We start from the raw sequence: 23,751 nt of genomic DNA on the forward strand, positions 1-23,751 counted from the left end.
CCAAAGAACAAAATTTGAGACAAAAATAACTTGTTTTGTAGACATCCATGTCATCTTCTTCCTAAAAGGACCAGGATGATTTTACAAATTATAAAAAACAACTCACTGCTGATGGCTTTTAGTCGCAGCGTACACCATGGTCTCTTTCCCTGCCCTCCCCCAGAGCCCCATGTCAGCAACCTTGTAACCTATGGAACACCTCCGTCATCACAGCATCAGTAGTCGTCTTTAGTTCATGTCCACCAACCACACCGAGCTCATGGTCATGGTTCTGAAACGAACAAAACAAGCCAAACAATTCAATCTGGAAGCATCATACTGTCACCTGGAACAAAAAATCAATAATCGCACTTGCTTTTAAAAAAAAGTTTTCAGAAGAGCAAATGGTGATTAAGTGTAGCATTGTCATAAAATGTGACCACACACCTTAGGTGACCTGCATTAATCATTCAATGCTATCTCACAAATCTTCATTTGGAAAGCACAAACATAGTTATGCCCATAAGAGAGTGTCAACCGAGATACCATTCAGTGTGGACAATTTTTTTCTGACCCATAATCCGACGCCTACACGAAGTGAAAATCAGAATTCACAAGAAGGCACTGTTGCATGTGTAGCAGTTTTCCTATTATGTGGATTGTATGTTTGTTTGCCCGGCGGAAAACCGTGAGAGTTGTAGATGTTACAGTAAATTCATCAAACCAGTAAATTTGTAAATTTACTGAAATTTTCAGTAAATTTGTAAATTTACTGAAATTTTCAGTAAATTTGTAAATTTCCTGGGTGTCAAACTCAGTAAATTTGTAAATTTCCTGAATTTTTCAGTAAATTGGTAAATTTACGGAGTGAATTTACAAATTGACTGGTTTGATGAATTTACTCTAACATAGATAAGAAACAAAATGTACGTCTTTTGTATAGCTCTGCAGATTTATTGTCTCGTGCGTGCACTTATTATTTACTCTTTTTCTATATCTAGTTTTGCCTCGCGTTGTGTTCGTTCTCCTAGTGCTTGCACCTCTTATCTGCCTGTCGCCTAATTTATCCTCTCTCACCTAAAATTACCGGGTTAGCTTATCTTCATAAAAAGGCTATGATTGCGAGAAGAAATGACGACTTACGTGACAATGAAAACCATTCAGTCGAATAATAGAACCAATTTCATGGGATCACTTTTCTATAAAATAGTTTATTAGACTTATTTATTATCTAGAAAAATGTACAAATGGATCAATACAACAAGCGTAATTTACGCAATATTATAAATTGAGCTTCGTAAGATCAGCACCATTCGCCACACATTCTCCTCTCAAACAACGAACACTCTTGTCTGTGCCTTTGTTCTTTCTAAACTTGACTACTGCAATTACTCTCTTCTCTCTGGCTGTCCTCTGTACCTCCTGCATAAACTACAAAAAGTCCAAAACTCGGCAGCACGCCTCATTCTCAAAGCACGAAAACGAGATCACGCAACACCACTTCTTCACACACTGCACTGGTTACCTATTCAAGCCCGCATTGACTACAAACTGTCCACCCTCTGCTTTAACTTCTTTTCTGGCTCGTCTCCTGCTTACTTCTCTGAACTCCTCACCGTCTATTCTCCAGCAAGACAACTCCGTGCCTCTTCTGACTGTCGCATCCTCACCATTCCACACACCAAAACCAAAACATACGGACAACGCACTTTTACTTTCTGCGCACCCACACAATGGAATTCTCTCCCCTTTCATATCCGCCACTCTCAGTCACCCCAAGCATTCAAACGAGCACTTAAAACGCACCTCTTCAAGAAATACAACCCCTGATTTTGTTTTCTCAGTCCATCAGTTGGCTACATGTAGTGTATTTGTTGTTTTAGTGATAATGTGATAATGTATATAAACATCTCGGGCTGTTTTCAGTATTGTTGATAACATGTTCTGTTTGATTAAGGGTATTCAGCTGGTATTTCCTTGTTTTCACTACCTATTTTATTCATGTTTTTATTACTTAGTTAGTGGAAGAATCTTTTGTAATGTATGTTTGATGGTGTATGCTTTTAATTAAGCGCTGCTGACTATGAATGTAGATGTAAATGCTTGTATAACTGTGTTTTAATTTTAAATGTGTCAAGCGCAAAGAGCATAATTGTAAAGTTATGATGTTGCGCTATATAAATGCTCATTTATTATTATTATAAATTCACATACAAAATCGGTACAAAATCCCGGGTCGCCTTTACACGGCAAACATCAAAAATGCGCAAGTTATCTTAAGAAAAACAATGAAGCCACCTAATCTCCCTTCCCCAGCTAATCCTATCAAAAGGCGAGACTCCGCATATCGAGCTAGCTACATTTTATCCACTACAGGATCTTTTGTCCACTGACTGACTAACTAAGAAATTCTCTCAAACCTATTTCATTTATTGGATCTCTAGAGGGAAGAAAACTGTTCTTCCCTATTGGGATAAATTTAAGGATGGTCTAAGACCTCAGAACTTGCTATTTTAACTTTGATGAGAACGGGACAGACGAATCCCCCTATTCGTCACCAAAGTGTTTTGTCCCTAACCTAATTCCAGTTTCCCCCTTTTGAAAGTACCATGCGCAAAACAGGCGGGACACCAAAAGGAGCTTACCTGAGTTTGCGCAGGTCACCTAATGTTTAATTTCCCCACCTATCTAGCTAATTTAGGACCGTTCAATCAAACGTCACCTGACGTCCGGGTGTTTATTTCTGACTATCTACGAATTCTCGCCTATGTAACTTTTGAACCTTTACTGGTGTTTGAGGTAAACAAGCCAGTAGCATGCGCGGTTATCCTTTGAAGCTGACTATGCCTATTCTGTCCTGACTTTATGAAGAAGTGGTAAGATTCTCTAAGTTCTTTTACTCTGCGTTTTCCCAATGCTATCCCTTTGAAAGAATGCGAAGTCTCCTCTTCTTGTCCCCATTCTAAATCTTGATCTAGTCTACCTTGCCTTTACTCTCTGCGTTGGAGGTTTCTTTTGGATGGGTAAGGACATTTAAGAAGCAATATCGTCGTCAAGTGAGAGACCCTGCAAATTAACATTGAAAGTGGGAACTTCGGAAGCACAGTTGCCAGCTACTCGGTATGCAAGAGCTAAATTGAAAGCCGAAGTAGTGGCTTCGAGAGTTCTGAGGTCAAGGTCGAGGAAATTGGGGGAATCCCAATTTGTGCGCATGCGTTTGTAAACGGTAGGCTTGGTGACCAGAGGAAACAAATCTCATCGCGAGTTCGTAAATGGGCGAACGTTGATCGCGCTGTAGCTTTTACTATAGTTGTTGCTTCTGCCTGGTTGAACGAAAGGGTCGGTTCAAAGCTGTAATGATTGTCTTGAAATTGAATGACTGTCTATAATAATGATTTTGTTCACCAGAATGTAATTGGGGAGAATAAAACATTTTTTGTTTATGTGGTAGCGAAGTCGGTTATGTTAAACCTCTTCTTTTTTTAATGATTGTGTATCGGTAAAACTGTTTTGGACAAAATAGGTTGGTTAGAGCAAACGTTTGGGTTACTGGTAAATTGGAAAAAGGCAGAAATCAATCAGTGTTTGGAGAATCAAGATATAAGGTGTAGTGAAACGAAGATAAGTTCAGTGACTTTCATATTAATTGGGAAAATGTGTGTCCGAATTTTTACAAAAGATCAATTGTTGTACTTTGGTATTTGTACATTTTGTTTGTCGTCGTTAATTGTGAACAGGATGTATGTTTATATAAAATTGAAAGTCAAGATTGGATTTGTTTAGCCTACGCGCGTGTGTGCATGTGTGTTAGACATAGACATAGACATAGAACACTGTGTTATCTCAATTACGAGAAACTCGGGTGTGGTGAATCATAATAACCAACATATAACGTAAGAACATCAATAAAATATCGAGGCACAAATACTCAGCTCATAATAGTGTGTGGTAAGGGGGGATGGGGGGGTGCACACACACACACACACCGTCGAACACACGCACACACAAACACACACGCACGCACGCGCACACACACCGTCGAACACACACATAACATCGAACACACACATAACATCGAACACACACACACACACATAAACACACACACACATAAACACACACACAAACACACACACACGCGCGCACACTCAAACAAACGTATGAAGGAACAGACGCACAATTATACCCGCACGCACGCACGCACACACAGGCAGGCACTCGCATAAATACATACAAACACACACACACACACACACACACACACACACACACACACACACACACACACACACACAGATAAAGCAATGGCCAAAAAAATAGCAGAAACTTACACTTCATCACTGACACTGACATACACACACATATAAAGCAATGACAAAAACAACAGCAGAAACTTACACTCAAACCCACACACACACACAAACACACACACACACACACACAGAAACACACACTCACACATGCACACAACGACGCCCATTTTCATAGAAACACAGTAACCCCCTCGTATAAGCGGGAATGAAAGAGTGGTGGCCAATGACCCAGAACAAACAAAAGTCAAAGCTGGCAACTCAGGTTTGTATTCAGGGAAATGTGCACGAAATGCATGCACAAGATACGACTTTTCCTTCTATTTTCTCTCTTTGGGACTTTCATTTGCGTCAGCTCGGTTTGATATGAAAAACTGAAGAAAAGCCCTGCCTTTTTGCACTGAGAAACTGTGGAAGTAGCGTGTTTACTACTGGGTCTGGCTGAAGTACATTTACCCTCATGTAGCTTCCTCGTTAGCTTCCAAAGTAAACTCTTTTTTCGTCCCATGCATGCGAAAGTGAGGATGTACTTCCGATGTCGCTCAAAACTTTAGAAGTAGTCGCAAACTACCCTGAATTACTTCCTCGCTTTGCTTCGAAGTAAACCCCTTTTCCGGCCCATGCATACGAAAGTGAGGCAAGTACTTCCGATGTCACTCAAAACTTCGGGAGTTGTCGCGAACTTTCCCCATAAGCATACGGGCCCTGGCGTGTACATTCATGCGTCGAGCTCCGCGCACATTTTTTGTGCATGCTCAAAAAATCCCAACGCACATAGCGAATAACAACGAATGCATAGCGTTGGTCCAGCGCGAGTAACGAATACTGACACACACCCAGCGAACGACAACGCACTGGCCAAAATTGTGATTTTTTTTTCAGTGCGCTGGCCGTGCGTCGTGTATGTGTGACTCCCGCATAACGGGTTCCTCGGAGCTTTTTCTTTACATGTAAAAACATGACAACTTTGTAAGGGGCTAATTCAGGAAAATATAGTGAACGGAACATCAGGCAGGCAACCTAATTTATTTATTTATTTATTAAGGAGATTTCTATAGCGCATAACTAAAAGCACTATGCGCTAATCTGTCAGAAATACGATTGATTTGGAAGCTGTGAAAAACGGGACATTGTCTCAAGTACCCGTGTTTGCCGCCAGTCTTTAAACACTACGGGCAGGAGGGTGTTGAGTATGAGGTTAGTGATGGTGGTGGGAAGGGGGGTGGGGATTGAATAATTAAATGAATTGGTATGTCATTTTGACAGGTCGCAAGAGGATCAAGTTTGGGGCAATTATAGTAGGAAAAATCAACGTTCTCTTGTACATTATTTTATGAGGGTAGAACAGCAAACACTTTTTAATCATTTACAGTGGAACCCTCTTGGGGGGGGGGGGGGGGGGGAGGGGGTCCACTGTAATGGGACATGCGAAGGCCAGATGTCCTACTATGCGTTTGCTTTTCTTGTTGTATTTATCCCCCTGGGCTTTGTTGACAGTGTTGTTCATCGTGCCTTGTGATGTGCAGGTCGCAGCCTGAACGTGAAAAAGAATGATGGCATCAAGGAGTCAACAGACAGCAGTATCATTGAAGATGAGGACACCAAGGGTGAGATTTTTCATCATTGCTACTTTATGATCATATCATGCACTATCAAAGCTTACCCTGTCACTGCTTTCCCTTCCACACTGCAGCTTTCAAGCACATTGGCTTATGTTTCATATCAAAATGGCAAAATACAGGCAGGGAGCAGAGCGCGGGACTGGGGATAGAGGGTCAACTGGGTTTTAGTTTTTTTGTGAGAGAAGGAATCGCAACAGAAGCTAGGAATACAATTCCAAGGCTTTTTTTCCACTTGAAGTGAAGTTACGGTCATTATATAATCTACAGTTCAACTCAATCTCAGCACCCATCATCATTTTCAAAATGTCTTTGTCAGACGTAAGCTGTTCCCAAACATCTAAAAAGTTTTCTAACGTACCTGCTGCAAAATGTTCAGCCTCTACAGTCAGCGAATGTACTAGGTTGGGAACCAGTAAGCTGAACTCGCTTACCTCTTCATAGGTCCCTAAAAATTATGTAGCGATGGGGTAGCGCTGACCCTGTGTCTGTGGTTTTTGGTTCTGATAGCCGCCACGTTTCATCGGAGGTGTTTGTTTGAGCTTTGGCCTCAAAAAGACCCTTTTTGGCTCGCCTCAGTAATGGGTGAGTTTTAGTATTCATCCGTGTTCGTCCATGTGAAAAAAACACTTAAAGGCATACTAACGCACTCCCGTGTTTACAAAGTGTAGTTTGCCCACAATCGATGTCAAACGCACCATAAGACCATATAATGACGATACGTCACCATGCGCGGACCATAATACATGCATTACAGCTTGTTCTGGCCTCTGAAAAAGTGAGGATGTCAACAAAGCCGCGGTGTTCTCTCCCTTGCATCAACGTTACATGTGTTGCCAAATCTATAAATAGGACGATCCAGATCAAAATGAAAATTCAAATATCTCAACATTTAAGGGGTCCTAGACCACAATATTTTGCAGGGAACTTAATTTAGTCTGTCTCCAGCTGTTGGTAAAGCAATTAGCGTGTATAGTCATCGAGTACATATGGCTTTAACGTTGAGGTTATCTCGGATGTTTTTTAAGCTAGACTTTTGAAACTCTGCAGACTTTTAGGGTTTGATGATCTCACGAAGTGACTCGAATTTGGTTGACCCTCCTCAAATTGGGGTCACAGCGGGGTCATGTTCGTTTCATAAAAACTTAACGTTGATGTTATATCTCGAATGTTTTTGAAGCTAGAGCTTTAAAACTTTGCACACGTCGTTTGATAATCTCCCGACTTGACGCAAGTTTGATTGACCCTCTTAAAGTTTTGCGGACACAGGGGTTCATGATCCATTCATAAAAACTTAGCATTGAGGTTATCTCAGGCGTTTTTGAAGCTACAGCTTTAAAACTGTGCTCACTTCAAGGATTTGATAATCTGCCAACATGACCCTGGTTTGGTTGACCCCCGTCACATTTTGGGGTCACAGTGGGGTCATGTTCGTAAAAACTTCACGTTGAGTTTTTGAGTCACTTGAGAAAAAGTGACTCTATGTAATCGGTCAGTGTTAGTCTGTCCGGCCGGCCGTCGACGGCCGGCCGTCCGTAGACACCACCTTAACGTTGGACTTTTCTCGGAAACTATCAAAGCGATCGGGCTCATATTTTGTTTAGTCGTGACCTCCAATGACCTCTACACTTTAACGATGGTTTCGTTGACCTTTGACCTTTTTCAAGGTCACAGGTCAGCGTCAAAGGAAAAATTAGACATTTTATATCTTTGACAAAGTTCATCGGATGTGATTGAAACTTTGTAGGATTATTCTTTACATCAAAGTATTTACATCTGTAGCCTTTTACGAACGTTATCAGAAAAACAAGGGAGATAACTAGCCTTTTCTGTTCGGCAACACACAACTTAACGTTGGGCTTTTCTCGGAAACTATAAAAGTGACCGGGCTCAAATTTTATGTGAACGTGACTCATTGTGTTGTGAATAGCAATTTCTTCCTGTCCATCTGATGCCTCATATAATATTCAGAACTGCGAAAGTGACTCGATCGAGCGTTTGCTCTTCTTGTTTCAGTTATTTTGGGAGCAATTTTACACAATTTTAGGTGTTGACAATCAGCAGACATGACCCACATTTGGCTTGTTTTTATCAAATGTCAGAGTCAAAGCATGAAAATGTTTGCTGGAGAAGATTTTCACCCCTGAAAATATCCACTGAGCTATCAAGAAAATAAGTCTTGAGCTCATCAGGCTATGATGTCATCGTTTGATTTGGTCACAGCTTAGTGTCTGGGGTATTTTAGTCTTGGCTAGATTATTGGTTATGATGTCATAGTGTCTGAAATGAGGTCACGTTATGATGTCACGTTATGATGTCATAGTGTCTGAAATGAGGGCAGGAAAGTGTCTGAGTACACAAATTATGTTGTCTTGGCCAGCCCCACGAAAATTGGTAATTGGGTCGTTTTCAGAAAAGGATTTGATAATCTGCCAATTTTTGGCTCACGTAAGTGTAGCCTATGCGATCGTAACTTTGTCTGTCTGTGCGTGCGTGCGTGTGTGCGTGCGTGTGTATATCTGTGGTAGAAACTTTAACATTTCGTCATTTGAAGACGTCACATTATGACGTAAGAGGGTTAGACGTCACGCGAAGGAATTACTGAAAGTCTCGGTCATTGTTATTTTGAGCGGGCCGAGACTAGTTGGCAGTCGTGTCCCTGTAAGTAGGCTACATGCAGACAGACAGATCTAGATTTAGTGTCTCGCTTTCTTGCACAGTGTCACCTATGCTTACTGTGTGTGTGTGTGTGTGTGTGTATGTGTGTATGTGTGACGGAGTGATTGAGTTTGTGTTACTGTTTGTCGATTTCTTACGTGAGCCTTGAAGGCTTCGCCTCTTGTGATAGAATAAATCAAATGCTTTAAACATATGTATATTTCCAATTTTCCTGTTTCCATGTGTTGGAGATAGTAAATGAATACAATCCAAAAGATTGTTGCCTTCCTTTGTCTGTTGAGTTGTACTGTTTTAGTATTGTAAATCATGTCGATTTCAAAATGGCCGATTTGTGACATGACTTTTATTGTCCCAAATGAAATAAGTTTTGCAGCAAAAAATATGCATGGATCAGTTGAGCAAAACTCATATTGTTTATATGCCGAGTAATAAAAGTTAAATTCACGTCCTAAGTATTTGAAAATTGCATCCCCCCAAAAATTAACAGTCGCTACCCTTCGTTACTACAACCATCCACCAACTTCCCATCCCCTGCCTGTAAAATTGGACTAATCCAGGCCCTACTTTTCGTTTCTATTTTTAAATGTGAGGCAATGAGAATGTTTGGACGGAATGTAAATTGTATGGAGTTTGGTTAACACACTTTTTAAAGCCTGAAATAAAAGCATGACAGTTTCGTTACCACTCTGTGAAGTAGCAACTGAACATATGTATTGTGTTACAATTGTTTTACGAAAAGCAAGATCGATCTATATTTCCTGTGTATTTATACGCACTACCGGCGGAACTTCAAATGTGTGATTCTTAAAACGGCGCGTGTTGTTGCAACAGTTTTATCAACGGTCAAGTTTTCGTTACTGTTGTGCTTGTGAATGAAGCGACTGTTCTCTCTTTTGAGCATTTGAGTTTACAAGATAAAACGTTGCACCTATTTCAATTGGCATGTACATTTTTATTGTTACTTGTGTTTGCAAAAGGAATGAAGAGTGTACTCAGATAAAAAAAAAAATAGCTTAAAGGCACAGTAAGCCTCCTGTAAACCATCACAGATACTGTCAGGCTTTTACACACAGTACAAACACCCTTTCATTTAAACACTCACCGCTTGAGAACATCCTCGGTGCCCTCCGTAAAGAGCGAGCAATTTTCAAAGAATTCATTTTTGCGTGGTTTTTCTTACCCCTGAGCCATCGTGAACTCCATAAAAAAAATAGCTTAAAGGCACAGTAAGCCTCCTGTAAACCATCACAGATACTGTCAGGCTTTTACACACAGTACAAACACCCTTTCATTTAAACACTCACCGCTTGAGAACATCCTCGGTGCCCTCCGTAAAGAGCGAGCAATTTTCAAAGAATTCATTTTTGCGTGTTTTTTCTTACCCCTGAGCCATCGTGAACCCGTGTGATCAAGTTTCCCTTTTTGAGTCACTTGAGAAAAAGTGACTCTATGTAATCGGTCAGTGTTAGTCTGTCCGGCCGGCCGTCCGGCCGGCCGTCCGTAGACACCACCTTAACGTTGGACTTTTCTCGGAAACTATCAAAGCGATCCGGCTCATATTTTGTTTAGTCGTGACCTCCAATGACCTCTACACTTTAACGATGGTTTCGTTGACCTTTGACCTTTTTCAAGGTCACAGGTCAGCGTCAAAGGAAAAATTAGACATTTTATATCTTTGACAAAGTTCATCGGATGTGATTGAAACTTTGTAGGATTATTCTTTACATCAAAGTATTTACATCTGTAGCCTTTTACGAACGTTATCAGAAAAACAAGGGAGATAACTAGCCTTTTCTGTTCGGCAACACACAACTTAACGTTGGGCTTTTCTCGGAAACTATAAAAGTGACCGGGCTCAAATTTTATGTGAACGTGACTCCCAGTGACCTCTACACTTTGACGTCTGCTTTGGTGACCTTTGACCTTTTTCAAGGTCACAGGTATGTCTTGAAGGAAAAAAATTGAAATATCATATCTCTGAAACTATTCATCGGATTTGATTCAAACTTTATAGGATTATTCTTTACATCAAATTATTTACATCTGTATTGTGTTGTGAATAGCAATTTCTTCCTGTCCATCTGATGCCTCATATAATATTCAGAACTGCGAAAGTGACTCGATCGAGCGTTTGCTCTTCTTGTTCACAATGTAGTCGTCAGTTAGTAATTTGAATGCGACTCGCTGTGAGCTTATCTGCAATAGCACGTTATTAAGTACCTCTGACTCATTCTGATAAGCATTGCTCCACGGCTATTGCCAGTTGTCTCTCTGACCGGACGCTACAGTCCTACGCGAATCTATCAAAACACGAATACAGAGTTATCTCCCATATGTTTTTCGCGAGCTCTGATCTAAATTTGAGATCAGTGTTCGCGAGACGAAAATTATTGCAGATTGGCCGACTTCGACAGTGATCTCCGTTCTGTTCTTCACAGTTATGATAAAGACATCGTTCTAAGGTCAAACCAAGTCGAAATTTTGGGACTGCTGCCGGAAGGAGACCGTAATATATGGTTTCATCACTCTCAACTGGTTACAGAAAAAAACGTCTGCTCCAGTGAGCGCCGAAACCAAACGGTTGATTATCACGTGACACTTTTGCCATATTTAGAGTTGTTTGCACAGTAAATACAGCCGCGAAAAATAGCTCGCTTGAAACTGTCTTACATATCAATTCCTTTGTAATTTAAAAATTACAAAACACCATGAAAAATCATTATCGACGATCGCGAATCTGCTTATATCAATAATACATTGCAAACAACTCTAAATATGTAAAAAAATAAAAAAAATAAAAAATAAAAAAAAATCGGTTTCCTTGCCAGACAAGGAAACTCAAGGTCAGGGAGAGAATGAGCCGAACTCATTTTGACCTGAGTTCAGGATGCCTCTGACTATGCACGAAACAAACGGCTGTGGCTCACAAGAACTCTAGCGATGGCTTTTGACTGTTCAGAGGAACTGGCGATAGACATAAACCGTCGTCTGCTACGAGAACCACGACCTTGCGTGACCCTGCTTCCGGGCTTTTCTTTTTTCAAACTTTCAAATCATCTCTCACATTTGACCGCCTCTCGTCTACAGGGTCGGTCGATATATTCTACCCCCGAAATAGCACTTGTTTGCATCTTCAATGACTCCATCTTCCATTAAAATCCCAAACCGATGTCAAATACGAGCTGATTTTGTGAAATAAAGCACATTTCTACTTCTAAAACCCATCGAACAGCCATTTCCGGCGCTCGATCGCCGACATGTTCAGCTTTGATGGTAATCTACGGACACATATGAACCGCTCTATGACATTTTATGCATCAAGAAACAATGTAAGGCATCGCTGAATCTGTAGCTTACTTTAAATCCCGACGTAAATCAAACAAATCCAAGAAAACTGACAAAACGTGCCTTCAATCGTGGCAGGCCCCGCGTAGAGCCTCAGTCCCGCTTATGACCGGCTATCCCCCGTGAAGAATGCCATTCATATACGGGCCACTCATGAACCGGTTGATGACGCGACTTCACGGACCAATCGTTTTGTCACGAGAGTTATTTGCGTCATCGGCACCGCGGCGCAAAAATTTGCCTTGTGTCTTATACAAGTTAGTAACTTTGGAATTGATCAACAAGGATTATTTTCTGAAACTATAATTGGAGCATCTAAGTTTCATACCCTACAGTTTTCTGCAGCTGCTCTTTGAAAACAACAAGAAAAACTTTTCCCTTATTTCTGACCCTTTGAATAACCGAAAGAAAAGAAAATCCACAAGCGATAAATTAGTCTGCAAATGATATTGAAATTGATTATGAATCTTCTTTTAGACTTAAAAGCAAACATGATTTGGTAAAAAAAAAAAAAAATTGTATCTGTCATTTAAACATGTTTTTCAGAACCATTTGGTTACTATGTAGCAATTGTTACACTAGGCCTCCGGTAATATTTGATCACCTCCTGCAAAGCAAGCAATTGATTAAATATCCCAATTTTTGCTGATTCTTGTGTGCTAGACTAAACTTTTAAAATCTAAATAATAAATCGACAGCTTGTTACACAAACATTCTTAAATCATAAAAGATTTCTTTTTTCATCAAGACAAGATCAGTACAATTCGAAGTTTTGAAAGTTTGAAAAAAGAAAAGCCCGGAAGCAGGGTCACGCAAGGTCGTGGTTCTCGTAGCAGACGACGGTTTATGTCTATCGCCAGTTCCTCTGAACAGTCAAAAACCATCGCTAGAGTTCTTGTGAATCACAGCCGTTTGTTTCGTATAGATTCAGAGGTACATAATAACGTGCTATTGCAGATAAGCTTACAGCGAGTCACATTCAAATTACAAACTGACGACTACATTGTGAAAAAAGGAAACTGGATCACAAGGGTTCACGATGGCTCAGGGGTAAGATAAACCACGCAAAAATGAATTCTTTGAAAATTGCTCGCTCTTTACGGAGGGCACCGAGGATGTTCTCAAGCGGTGAGTGTTTAAATGAAAGGGTGTTTGTACTGTGTGTAAAAGCCTGACAGTATCTGTGATGGTTTACGGGAGGCTTACTGTGCCTTTAATATAATTCAATTTTCAAGTTCCCGAGCAAAACTTTATTTTAATTTTAATCAACTTCTTGTCACACATCCGAGTACCTTTTCTGAAAACGACCCAATTATTGTTCTTGTAAAATAAAATAAATCTCTTGTTTCAAAATGTGAGGATGTTAAGCATGTCAGTGGTGGGAAGGGGGTCAGGGGGTGGTGCAAGTTTGTAAATGGGGGTCGGGGTGGTGGTGCAAGTTTGTAAATGTGGAATATTCTTTGTGTTGAATAACTAAATTGATTGATACAGGTCACAGTAGGATCAAGTTTGTGTCAATCAGTCGGACGTAATGAAGCTGGGCCAGCATTTTTTTTAATTTTTTTAAATTTATCATTATGTTGTGTGGTTTTTTGACTCACATGCGAAGCAAAAGTGAGTCTATGTACTCACCCGAGTCGTCCGTCCGTCCCGGCGTCCGTCCGTCCGTCCGGAAAACTTTAACGTTGGATTATCTTGGACACTATTAAGTCTATCAACACCTGATGTGGCCTGATGGTGTATGGTTACAAGATCTCAAAAAACATGTGCGGCAGCTTGACCTCACTTCAAGTTCAAGGTCACAGGGGCCGTAATTGTTGTCTTAAAAACGACCATTTTTCACATTTTCGCATTTTTTTCTGAAGTTATCGAGAATGGCAACCTTAGCTATGTATGCTATACAGGGCAATGTAAGCCCTATCTTTGGACACCAGTTTGGTTGACCTTGCTTCAAGGTCAAGGTCGCAAGGGTCCTTTAAAGTTGGATTGTATACATAGTTTGAAGTGACCTTGACCTTGAACTATGGAAGGTAACTCTTCCAAATCTACATATGTGTGAGGGAAATACATTATACTTACAAAAGTGAGTCTATATACTCACCGACATCGTCCGCCTGTCCTTCCGGGCGTCCGGGCGTCCGTCCCCCCCGTCCGTCTGTGAAACCTTTAACATTGTATATTTCTTGGACACTATTAAGTCTATCAACACCAATTGTGGCCTGATGGTGTATGGTTACAAGATCTTCAGAAACATGTTTGGCAACTTGACCTCACTTCAAGGTCAAGGTCACAGGGGCCATAATTGTTGTCTTAAAAACGATTGTTTTTCACATTTTCACAGTTTTTTCTGAAGTTATTGAGAATGGCAACCTTAGCTATGTATGCTATACAGGGCAAAGTAAGCCCTATCTTTGGACACCAGTTTGGTTGACCTTGCTTCAAGGTCAAGGTCGCAAAGGTCCTTCAAAGTTGAAATGTATATATTTTGAAGTGACCTTGACCTTGAACTATTGAAAATAACTCTTCCAAAACTACATATGTGTGAGGGAAATACATTATATTTTCATACTAACTCACGTTAGGTTACATATCTTCAAGTTCCAAGTTTTCTGTAATTATTTTCTTTACTGAATAAATATTGTTTTTCTCAGTTTTATTGTAAAATTATTGTAAAATTATTCTGAAAGAAAGATCAAGGTCTGTTCAGCATGTGAGTCGTGTGGGCTTTGCCCTTCTTGTTTTTTTTATTGGTGTGTGTGTTTCTTGTGTTGTTGTTTTTTGGAGGGGGGGGGGGGGGGTCATATGTAGTTGGTTTCTCTTTTTAAGACCTACAAAACCCTGGAAAAATCAGGTATTATAAAAGAAGAAGTCTTAAAATATGGGTAAACTTGCATAGGTTATGAACAGAAAAAAAAACCCAGGGTCTTGAAAAGTGGAGGGTCTTCTTGGGGGTTGGGGGTCTTAAAAGGTAGGTCGAGTCTTCTATCAGGTTTGGTAAGGAAGGAATCCTTCTATGTGGTGGTCTTAAAAGTGGGGGTTCGAAGGCGAGTCGTGTATAAGCATTTGCTTTTCTTGTTTGTTGTTGTACTGGAAGCGACCCTGACCGGAACGGGAGTAATTCCCCTTTCTTGCAGCACTGTTGCTTATCCTGTCAAACTCTTGGATGTTCTTCAGCGAAGCCACTAAATTATCCCCAAAATTGGTCAGTTATATATATACTGACTCCTCGCACAAGCGAGGGTTTATCGGTGAACACATCAATTGCCTTCTGTGTAGCGAAAGCTCGCGATTGGCATGTCTAAGCAAAGCAATTGTGTACCTGTACGTGTTGTGATGACGTCACATTCTGGAAACTTGGTCCAGATTCTCTACAATAGCCAACTTGCACAATACCCCGCTTGAATAGCTCTTCTGTGCGCCCCCCGCGGGTTAGGGGGAAGAATTTACCCGATGCTCCCCAGCATGTCGTAAGAGGCGACTAACGGATTCTGTTTCTTCTTTTACCCTTGTTAAGTGTTTCTTGTATAGAATATAGTCAATGTTTGTAAAGATTTTAGTCAAGCAGTATGTAAGAAATGTTAAGTCCTTTGTACTGGAAACTTGCATTCTCCCAGAAAGGTAATAATAAATATATTGTACTACGTTGCAACTAGCCCCTGGAGCAATTTTTTTATTAGTGCTTTTGTGAACAAGAAACAATTAACAAGTGGCTCTATCCCATCTCCCCCCCTTTCCCCGTCGCGATATAATCTTCGTGGTTGAAAACGACGTTAAACACCAAATAAAGAAAGAAAGCTCTTCTGTGCGAAAGAGAAGGAAGATTCACTTCCGTGCGGTCTTTTTTTTTGCTCAAGAGTTATCGTTCCTTCTATACATACGCTATACATGTACAGTCACTGATCTAAAGTAAATGGCTACCGCGAGTGGGAATTTTCGTGCGATTGCAAGTACCAAAGTTGCAAAATTACATCAAAGAAAGAAAAATACAATATTCAGGACACAAGAAACCGAAGGTGATAAAGTTATTGAACAGACAACGGAGTACCGGGATGGCACGTAATTTTGACGTCGAAGAGAATTCAGCCATCGCTTCGCAAGCGCTAGTGTTCTCTGACGCGTGTTTCTTTCAGGCGAGATATTCTTTCGGCTAGCCGCTTGCGAAGCTAGGAGGCGAGATTGTCTATGAAACGGTTTAATGGCTAGCTACGCAAGAATTAAACACCATTGGTTGATTCCGAAAAGGTCGTCTGCACTGGTCGGTAAAAAACCATAGACAGCCAATCGGATGGGCAGCTGCGTGGGCGCCATGTTTTCTCGCTAAGCGAGCAAGCCCAAAGCTACCTAGCGTTCGAGGCGAGAATTCTAGCGTCACTCGCGGCGAGATGTGCCCAAGAAACGGTACTTCCTCGCCCCACTGGCCAATCTCGCCTATTCTCGCCTGTAAGAAACAGGGGACTGGCTTGTGTAAAAAAAATTAAACAAATAAAACTCGATCGCCTTTCCTTTGTGTACGGGTACTTTGAACGAACTTTAGGTACATTAGCTCCAGAATTTGTTAATATTGACACACTCCTGACAGGTGATTCAAACATATCCATATTTGAAAATAGTGCTATTTTTGTTATTGTCCAAAGCTATATTGAGAAATCAAACCGCTTTGGGACACCTTAGTTCGATGTGGTTTTTGACTCACATGCGAAGCAAAAGTGAGTCTATGTACTCACCCGAGTCGTCCGTCCGTCCGTCCGTCGGTCCCGGCGTCCGTCCGGAAAACTTTAACGTTGGATATTTCTTGGACACTATTAAGTCTATCAACACCTGATGTGGCCTGATGGTGTATGGTTACAAGATCTCAAAAAACATGTGCGGCAACTTGACCTCACTTCAAGTTCAAGGTCACAGGGGCCGTAATTGTTGTCTTAAAAACGACCATTTTTCACATTTTCGCATTTTTTTCTGAAGTTATCGAGAATGGCAACCTTAGCTATGTATGCTATACAGGGCAATGTAAGCCCTATCTTTGGACACCAGTTTGGTTGACCTTGCCTCAAGGTCAAGGTCGCAAGGGTCCTTTAAAGTTGGATTGTATACATATTTTGAAGTGACCTTGACCCTGAACTATGGAAGATAACTGTTTCAAACTTAAAAATTATGTGGGGCACATGTTATGCTTTCATCATGAGACACATTTGGTCACATATGATCAAGGTCACTTTGACCCTTATGAAATGTGACCAAAATAAGGTAGTGAACCACTAAAAGTGACCATATCTCATGGTAGAAAGAGCCAATAAGCACCATTGTACTTCCTATGTCTTGAATTAACAGCTTTGTGTTGCATGACCTTGGATGACCTTGACCTTGGGTCAAGGTCACATGTATTTTGGTAGGAAAAATGTGTAAAGCAGTTCTTAGTGTATGATGTCATTGCTAGGTTTAGTTATTGAGTCACTTGAGAAAAAGTGACTCTATGTAATCGGTCAGTGTTAGTCTGTCCGGCCGGCCGTCCGGCCGGCCGGCCGGCCGTCCGTAGACACCACCTTAACGTTGGACTTTTCTCGGAAACTATCAAAGCGATCGGGCTCATATTTTGTTTAGTCGTGACCTCCAATGACCTCTACACTTTAACGATGGTTTCGTTGACCTTTGACCTTTTTCAAGGTCACAGGTCAGCGTCAAAGGAAAAATTAGACATTTTATATCTTTTCTCGGAAACTATCAAAGCGATCGGGCTCATATTTTGTTTAGTCGTGACCTCCAATGACCTCTACACTTTAACGATGGTTTCGTTGACCTTTGACCTTTTTCAAGGTCACAGGTCAGCGTCAAAGGAAAAATTAGACATTTTATATCTTTGACAAAGTTCATCGGATGTGATTGAAACTTTGTAGGATTATTCTTTACATCAAAGTATTTACATCTGTAGCCTTTTACGAACGTTATCAGAAAAACAAGGGAGATAACTAGCCTTTTCTGTTCGGCAACACACAACTTAACGTTGGGCTTTTCTCGGAAACTATAAAAGTGACCGGGCTCAAATTTTATGTGAACGTGACTCATTGTGTTGTGAATAGCAATTTCTTCCTGTCCATCTGATGCCTCATATAATATTCAGAACTGCGAAAGTGACTCGATCGAGCGTTTGCTCTTCTTGTTTGACCTTGACCCTGAAGGTCAAGGTCATGTAAAGGTCAAAGTCAAGCATGTGAGTCGTATGGGCTTTGCCCTTCTTGTGTTTTTATTTTTTATTTTTTATATATTACTTGGGGCCCATCTATTTTTTGATATTTTTTTTGTGTCTTTCGTTCTTGTTTTGTATTTGTTTTCGTTTTCGGTATTGACACAGATTGTGTTCGATAATTCAAACAAGGTTGTTTTTCTCTTCTTTTTTTTTCTCTCTTTTCAAAAATGTGTCGAATTGATCATATTCCGCCACGAAATTTCAGGCATGTTTATGTGAGCACTTATCATACGTTTTAAACTTGTTGTGCTCGTTCTTAATGATGTTGTTATATTATCATGTGTCTGTTTATGAATAAAATACTGTTTAAACAAAAAACTACCGCCCAGTATTTATTTTTACTGCCCAGTAATTATTTATTTTTCCCCGGTATTCATGTGTGTCTAGAGGAACCCCCCGCGGGTTAGGGGGAAGAATGTACCCGATGCTCCCCAGCATGTCGTAAGAGGCGACTAACGGATTCTGTTTCTCCTTTTACCCTTGTTAAGTGTTTCTTGTATAGAATATAGTCAATGTTTGTAAAGATTTTAGTCAAGCAGTATGTAAGAAATGTTAAGTCCTTTGTACTGGAAACTTGCATTCTCCCAGTAAGGTAATATATTGTACTACGTTGCAAGCCCCTGGAGCAATTTTTTGATTAGTGCTTTTGTGAACAAGAAACAATTAACAAGTGGCTCTATCCCATCTCCCCCCCCCCCCCCCCCCCCCCCCTTTCCCCGTCGCGATATAACCTTGAACGGTTGAAAACGACGTTAAACACCAAATAAAGAAAGAACAAATCGCGGTTTTAGGTTCGACGTGATTTGTCAAATGTTTTTACATTTTTACAAATCACGGGTTAACAGCCCTCAAACGCATCTGCCTAGGTTTTTTTTTTTATGATGGTTAGTTTAGAAAGAACTCTTCACAGACAGCCTACTGGGAACATCAAACTCTTTCGGAACCAATACACCGATTAACAGTTCTGCGGCCATTTTAGATTCGCACATGCGCACATCTTTTTCTACGAGCACTTTTGCTCCTTCTTCCTCTTCCGGTTTCCTGTTTTTGAGAAAATGCGCATCCGCAGATCGTTTTTTCGAAAGTTTTTTCTGCTTCTTCTTGTTCCGGTTGATTTGAGAAAGCGTAGATTCAGTTGGCAAAAAGTGCCATGTTGTAGTCTTCCAGCCCTGAAGTTGCTTTTGAGTGTTCGAAGAAAGAGTGTAAAGGTTCTAAGGATTGTACATCGGGCACACAAACACGCGATTTTCCTTTTATCCCCCTTTGATTTGAACGCGTGCGCAGATCGTTTTTTGCGAGTATGTTTGTACTTCTTCCTCTTCCGCTTTCCTTCTTCGTTCCATGTAAACGCCGAAACTGTTAACACATATTTTTAACTTAGAAGGACAATTAAATTACATCAAACACAACTTTTTCGTTCAATATCTTTAAAATTACAATCATTCTACCTAATGACCTTCCTCTGCAATGATTTTTAAGTAAGTTTGACCAGAAACATTTTTTTAAGATAGTTTCCCTTTTTGACTCACATGCGAAGCAAAAGTGAGTCTATGTACTCACCCGAGTCGTCCGTCCGTCCGTCCCGGCGTCCGTCCGGAAAACTTTAACGTTGGATATTTCTTGGACACTATTAAGTCTATCAACACCTGATGTGGCCTGATGGTGTATGGTTACAAAATCTCAAAAAACATGTGCGGCAACTTGACCTCACTTCAAGTTCAAGGTCACAGGGGCCGTAATTGTTGTCTTAAAAACGACCATTTTTCACATTTTCGCATTTTTTTCTGAAGTTATCGAGAATGGCAACCTTAGCTATGTATGCTATACAGGGCAATGTAAGCCCTATCTTTGGACACCAGTTTGGTTGACCTTGCTTCAAGGTCAAGGTCGCAAGGGTCCTTTAAAGTTGGATTGTATACATATTTTGAAGTGACCTTGACCCTGAACTATGGAAGATAACTGTTTCAAACTTAAAAATTATGTGGGGCACATGTTATGCTTTCATCATGAGACACATTTGGTCACATATGATCAAGGTCAAGGTCACTTTGACCCTTATGAAATGTGACCAAAATAAGGTAGTGAACCACTAAAAGTGACCATATCTCATGGTAGAAAGAGCCAATAAGCACCATTGTACTTCCTATGTCTTGAATTAACAGCTTTGTGTTGCATGACCTTGGATGACCTTGACCTTGGGTCAAGGTCACATGTATTTTGGTAGGAAAAATGTGTAAAGCAGTTCTTAGTGTATGATGTCATTGCTAGGTTTAGTTATTTGACCTTGACCCTGAAGGTCAAGGTCATGTAAAGGTCAAGGTCAAGCATGTGAGTCGTATGGGCTTTGCCCTTGTTTCATGATTATTTACACCAAATGTAACATACAGACCAGCTAAAAAAGAACGCTCAAAATTCAAAACCTATTTTCAGATCAAACTTTTAATAATCTAACATATGTTTCTCCATCCATTTCTGGACCTATTAAAAATTAGATTGAGATGATACCCTAATCAGTAACTTGGTTATTCAATGCACAATGTACCATGCAATTCGCGTAACGCCTTGTGTGCCCAAAAAGGTGCTTTTTTTCTTGAACAAAGTCAATTTTCTCAGCATCCAGACGACTGACGGACATAAATTTGGTATGGATAGAATCTGCATGAGGAATACTTCATAACTGTATTGTTTATATTGTAGTCATTTAAAAACAGAATAAAATACAGAGTAATAAAAGTATCCAGAACAGGATTTTTGCATTTGGACACCTTGACAGATTCTTGACCATATATATATTCTGTTATTGATTGGTGACAAATATACTCTCAGAAAAGAGAAGCATTTGATTTTTTAAAGCTTGCTTCCTGAGAAATACCAGATCAGTTAAATCTTTGCTGCCCTTCCTGCCCCACATACACACACCATGGACGCTCCCTCAGAAGTTTATTTCTGACAGTATGCTGTTTGTTTTTTTGTTTGGGTTGTGTATGGTGTTTTTTTATGTATTCTTTTTACATGTCTTCCTGTACAGAAACAAAAAAGCATTTCAGTTCATTGTTGACCTTGTTTCTGTGCTATGTCTGAGACAGTGGTCATACCACCTAAAACAGATTTTGAGAGTGAGTATGTGTGGACACTGCCGCCATGGTGCATTAGTGTTTTGTATTTGTTTTTCCCTTGGCCTTGCTGAGTTTTACTAGTGCATTTTTTCATGTTTTTCACTTGTGAAAGAAGACTGATTTTGGAAATCTTGATGGGGGTCATTTGCTTTAAGTTGAAGAACTTCACAATATGATACATACGCCTGTCGGACTTAATTGGGTTAGGAGCTCTGTGATAGTTACCTGTCTTTCCAGTGAACCCTCCATAAAACATATACACATTACATCCTTTCAGTGATTGTGTGAGGGCTTTCCCCATTTTCTTCTTTTGGTTTTGATGTATGCACACGTTTTTCCCTTTCCTTGCATCTTGCTGAAGTGAACAAGGGTTAGTTAGCTAAGAAATCTTGAAATCCCCGATATGCCCGCTATTTCAGTGTTGCGATTGGTGGACTGCAAGCGACGAAGTTTCGGACAACAGTGTGCCAGCTTTGGGCAACTTTGGGCCAGTTTTGGATCCCAGTGTTCTGGTAGGCTTTTCGTCCCTACACTGTGATACAGTGTGTCCACACTGTGCTCATCTACTATTCTTCGTCGTAATTGTCTGTTATTTCTTTCTTTTTGGGGGGGTGGAAGGGGGGGGGGGGGGTTGCCTTACTGTTTCAGTGGAGCGTACAGTGTGCTAGCATGCAGTGGGATGCATGCTGTCACTTGTGTACCTTCATCCTTCTTCTTGATTGTCATGTACGAGTCCACAACATCTTTCTGCAGTGTGGTGATCTTGTGACCCTAGTCAGTTTTCCACTGTGCAGTAAACATGCGTACCAAGTACTCCATTATGTACCATGCTTTGCATATATACCTTTGTGATGCAGTGATCGTAAGGCAGGCTTCTTTATGTCTTAATAATGCATTAAATATCATATTCTTACTCCGAATCACATTAGCATTGAGTCACCTGAGATGCTTATCACTGAAAAACGCTTACCCGGCTAAAGAATTTAAAGGGAAGCAACCCCATCACCAAAACGAAAGTGAAAGTAGCTTTGGTAATGGGCCAGCACACCGGGAGTTACCTCCCATACGGGTGTATGCCACGTCACTTCCTCTAGGAACACGTGCCTATTATCATACGTCTTTTTCACCTCGGAGAGGACGGTTCACTTTTTGACGCTCTGTGGCTGACCTTGTGTGTTTGAGTGACACCCGCCGGCCACGTTACCCAGCTTTTCTGCTCGCCTTGCCTACAGTTTGGTGAGCTCGTTCCCGTTTGTTGTTGGTTGTTTGCGCTGTTTCGTTACTGTACGTTGTCCGTTTTTTACGGACTTGTGTGTCAGTGACTTGCGTGTTTCGCCATTTTGTTGTGTGAGTTAGTTAGCTAACTCGTGTGACTTTGCTAGTAGCTCTGCGTGCCCTCTTTCTGTTTGGGCAAGTGTAGCTTTAGTATTTTGTTGACGCGTAAGCGTGTGTGTTTACTGTGTTTTCAGTCGTTTAGACTTACGTTTCAGTAAATCTTTTCACTTTGCCACGTGTTGTTGACGTTCGTGTCAGTGTCTTGCGTGTCGCCATTTTGTTGTGTGAGTTAGTTTTCTAGCTCGTGTGACTTTGTTCGTAGCTCTCCGTGCCTCTGCTTTTTGTGGGGCAAGTTTAGCTATAGTATTTTGTAAACGCATTAGTGCGTGTGTTTACTGAATTTTCCAGTCGTTTAGACTTATGTTTCAGTAAATTTTTTCGCGTTGCCACGTGTTGTTGTCAACATGTCTGATTCAGACAAGCGCCGTGGCAAGTCGGACCCCAAGGGGAAAATTAAGTCTAAGTCTTCCTCTTCCAAAGCAACGTTACTTGTTACAGACCAAGAGCGTAACACTTTGTTGGCTGTACCAATTTCGGCGCCTAGCGCTGTTACTACTTCTGCTTCTTTTGCGGCGCCTAGCGCTACTGTTACTTCTGCACCTGTCTCTACATCGGAGACTTCGTCTTCATTGTTAGCACCTGGACAAGGTGCGTTGGTTTCCTCTCTGTTAAAGTCACTGGTTCCGGAAATCCGCAGCTTGGTGCAGGCAGAATTTCAGCGTTCCGTCGCCAGCAGTTCGGCGTTTCCGGCATCTGGCAGTGACGTCCGGGCATTGGCTTCCGTGTCTTTGTCCTCCACTTCCGGCTTGGAGCAGCGTCCTCCCTCTTCAGCGTCGGCTGGTAAGCAGAGCTGGTCCGATAGCCCTCGTGAGGCGCCTGGACGTTCTCCTTCGGGGGACAGCTCTTTCGCATCGGGTCACGACCGATACCTTGCTGATCTTTCATTTCCGGCGATAACCTACGAGGCCCCGGACTTGATCGAACAGCGGCGGCAGTCGGTTTCGACTGCCGCATTTCCGGCACTTGCCGGAAGTGATGATCCGTCCGCTCCGGCACGCTACGGCGGTCGCGGCAGGATGGAGTATTCACTGACTTCCGGTCCTTCCGGATCGCGAAGTCAACCAGTG

The 23,751-nt window shown here is 41.1% G+C and overlaps 1 protein-coding gene across 2 annotated transcripts in view; it reads left to right on the plus strand.

Annotated features, from left to right (window-relative positions):
* The window catches only part of LOC138955403 (calcium/calmodulin-dependent protein kinase type II delta chain-like), a 396,239-nt gene that overhangs the window by 295,980 nt on the left and 76,508 nt on the right, over positions 1-23,751 (plus strand). For both annotated transcript variants that reach the window (XM_070327018.1, XM_070327025.1), the window contains exon 13: positions 5,816-5,896. In XM_070327018.1, the coding sequence (XP_070183119.1) occupies positions 5,816-5,896 (81 nt within the window). The remainder of the gene's footprint in view (positions 1-5,815; positions 5,897-23,751) is intronic.

The sequence above is a fragment of the Littorina saxatilis genome, linkage group LG2, assembly GCF_037325665.1.
Source record: "Littorina saxatilis isolate snail1 linkage group LG2, US_GU_Lsax_2.0, whole genome shotgun sequence".
Classification (NCBI taxonomy): domain Eukaryota; kingdom Metazoa; phylum Mollusca; class Gastropoda; order Littorinimorpha; family Littorinidae; genus Littorina; species Littorina saxatilis.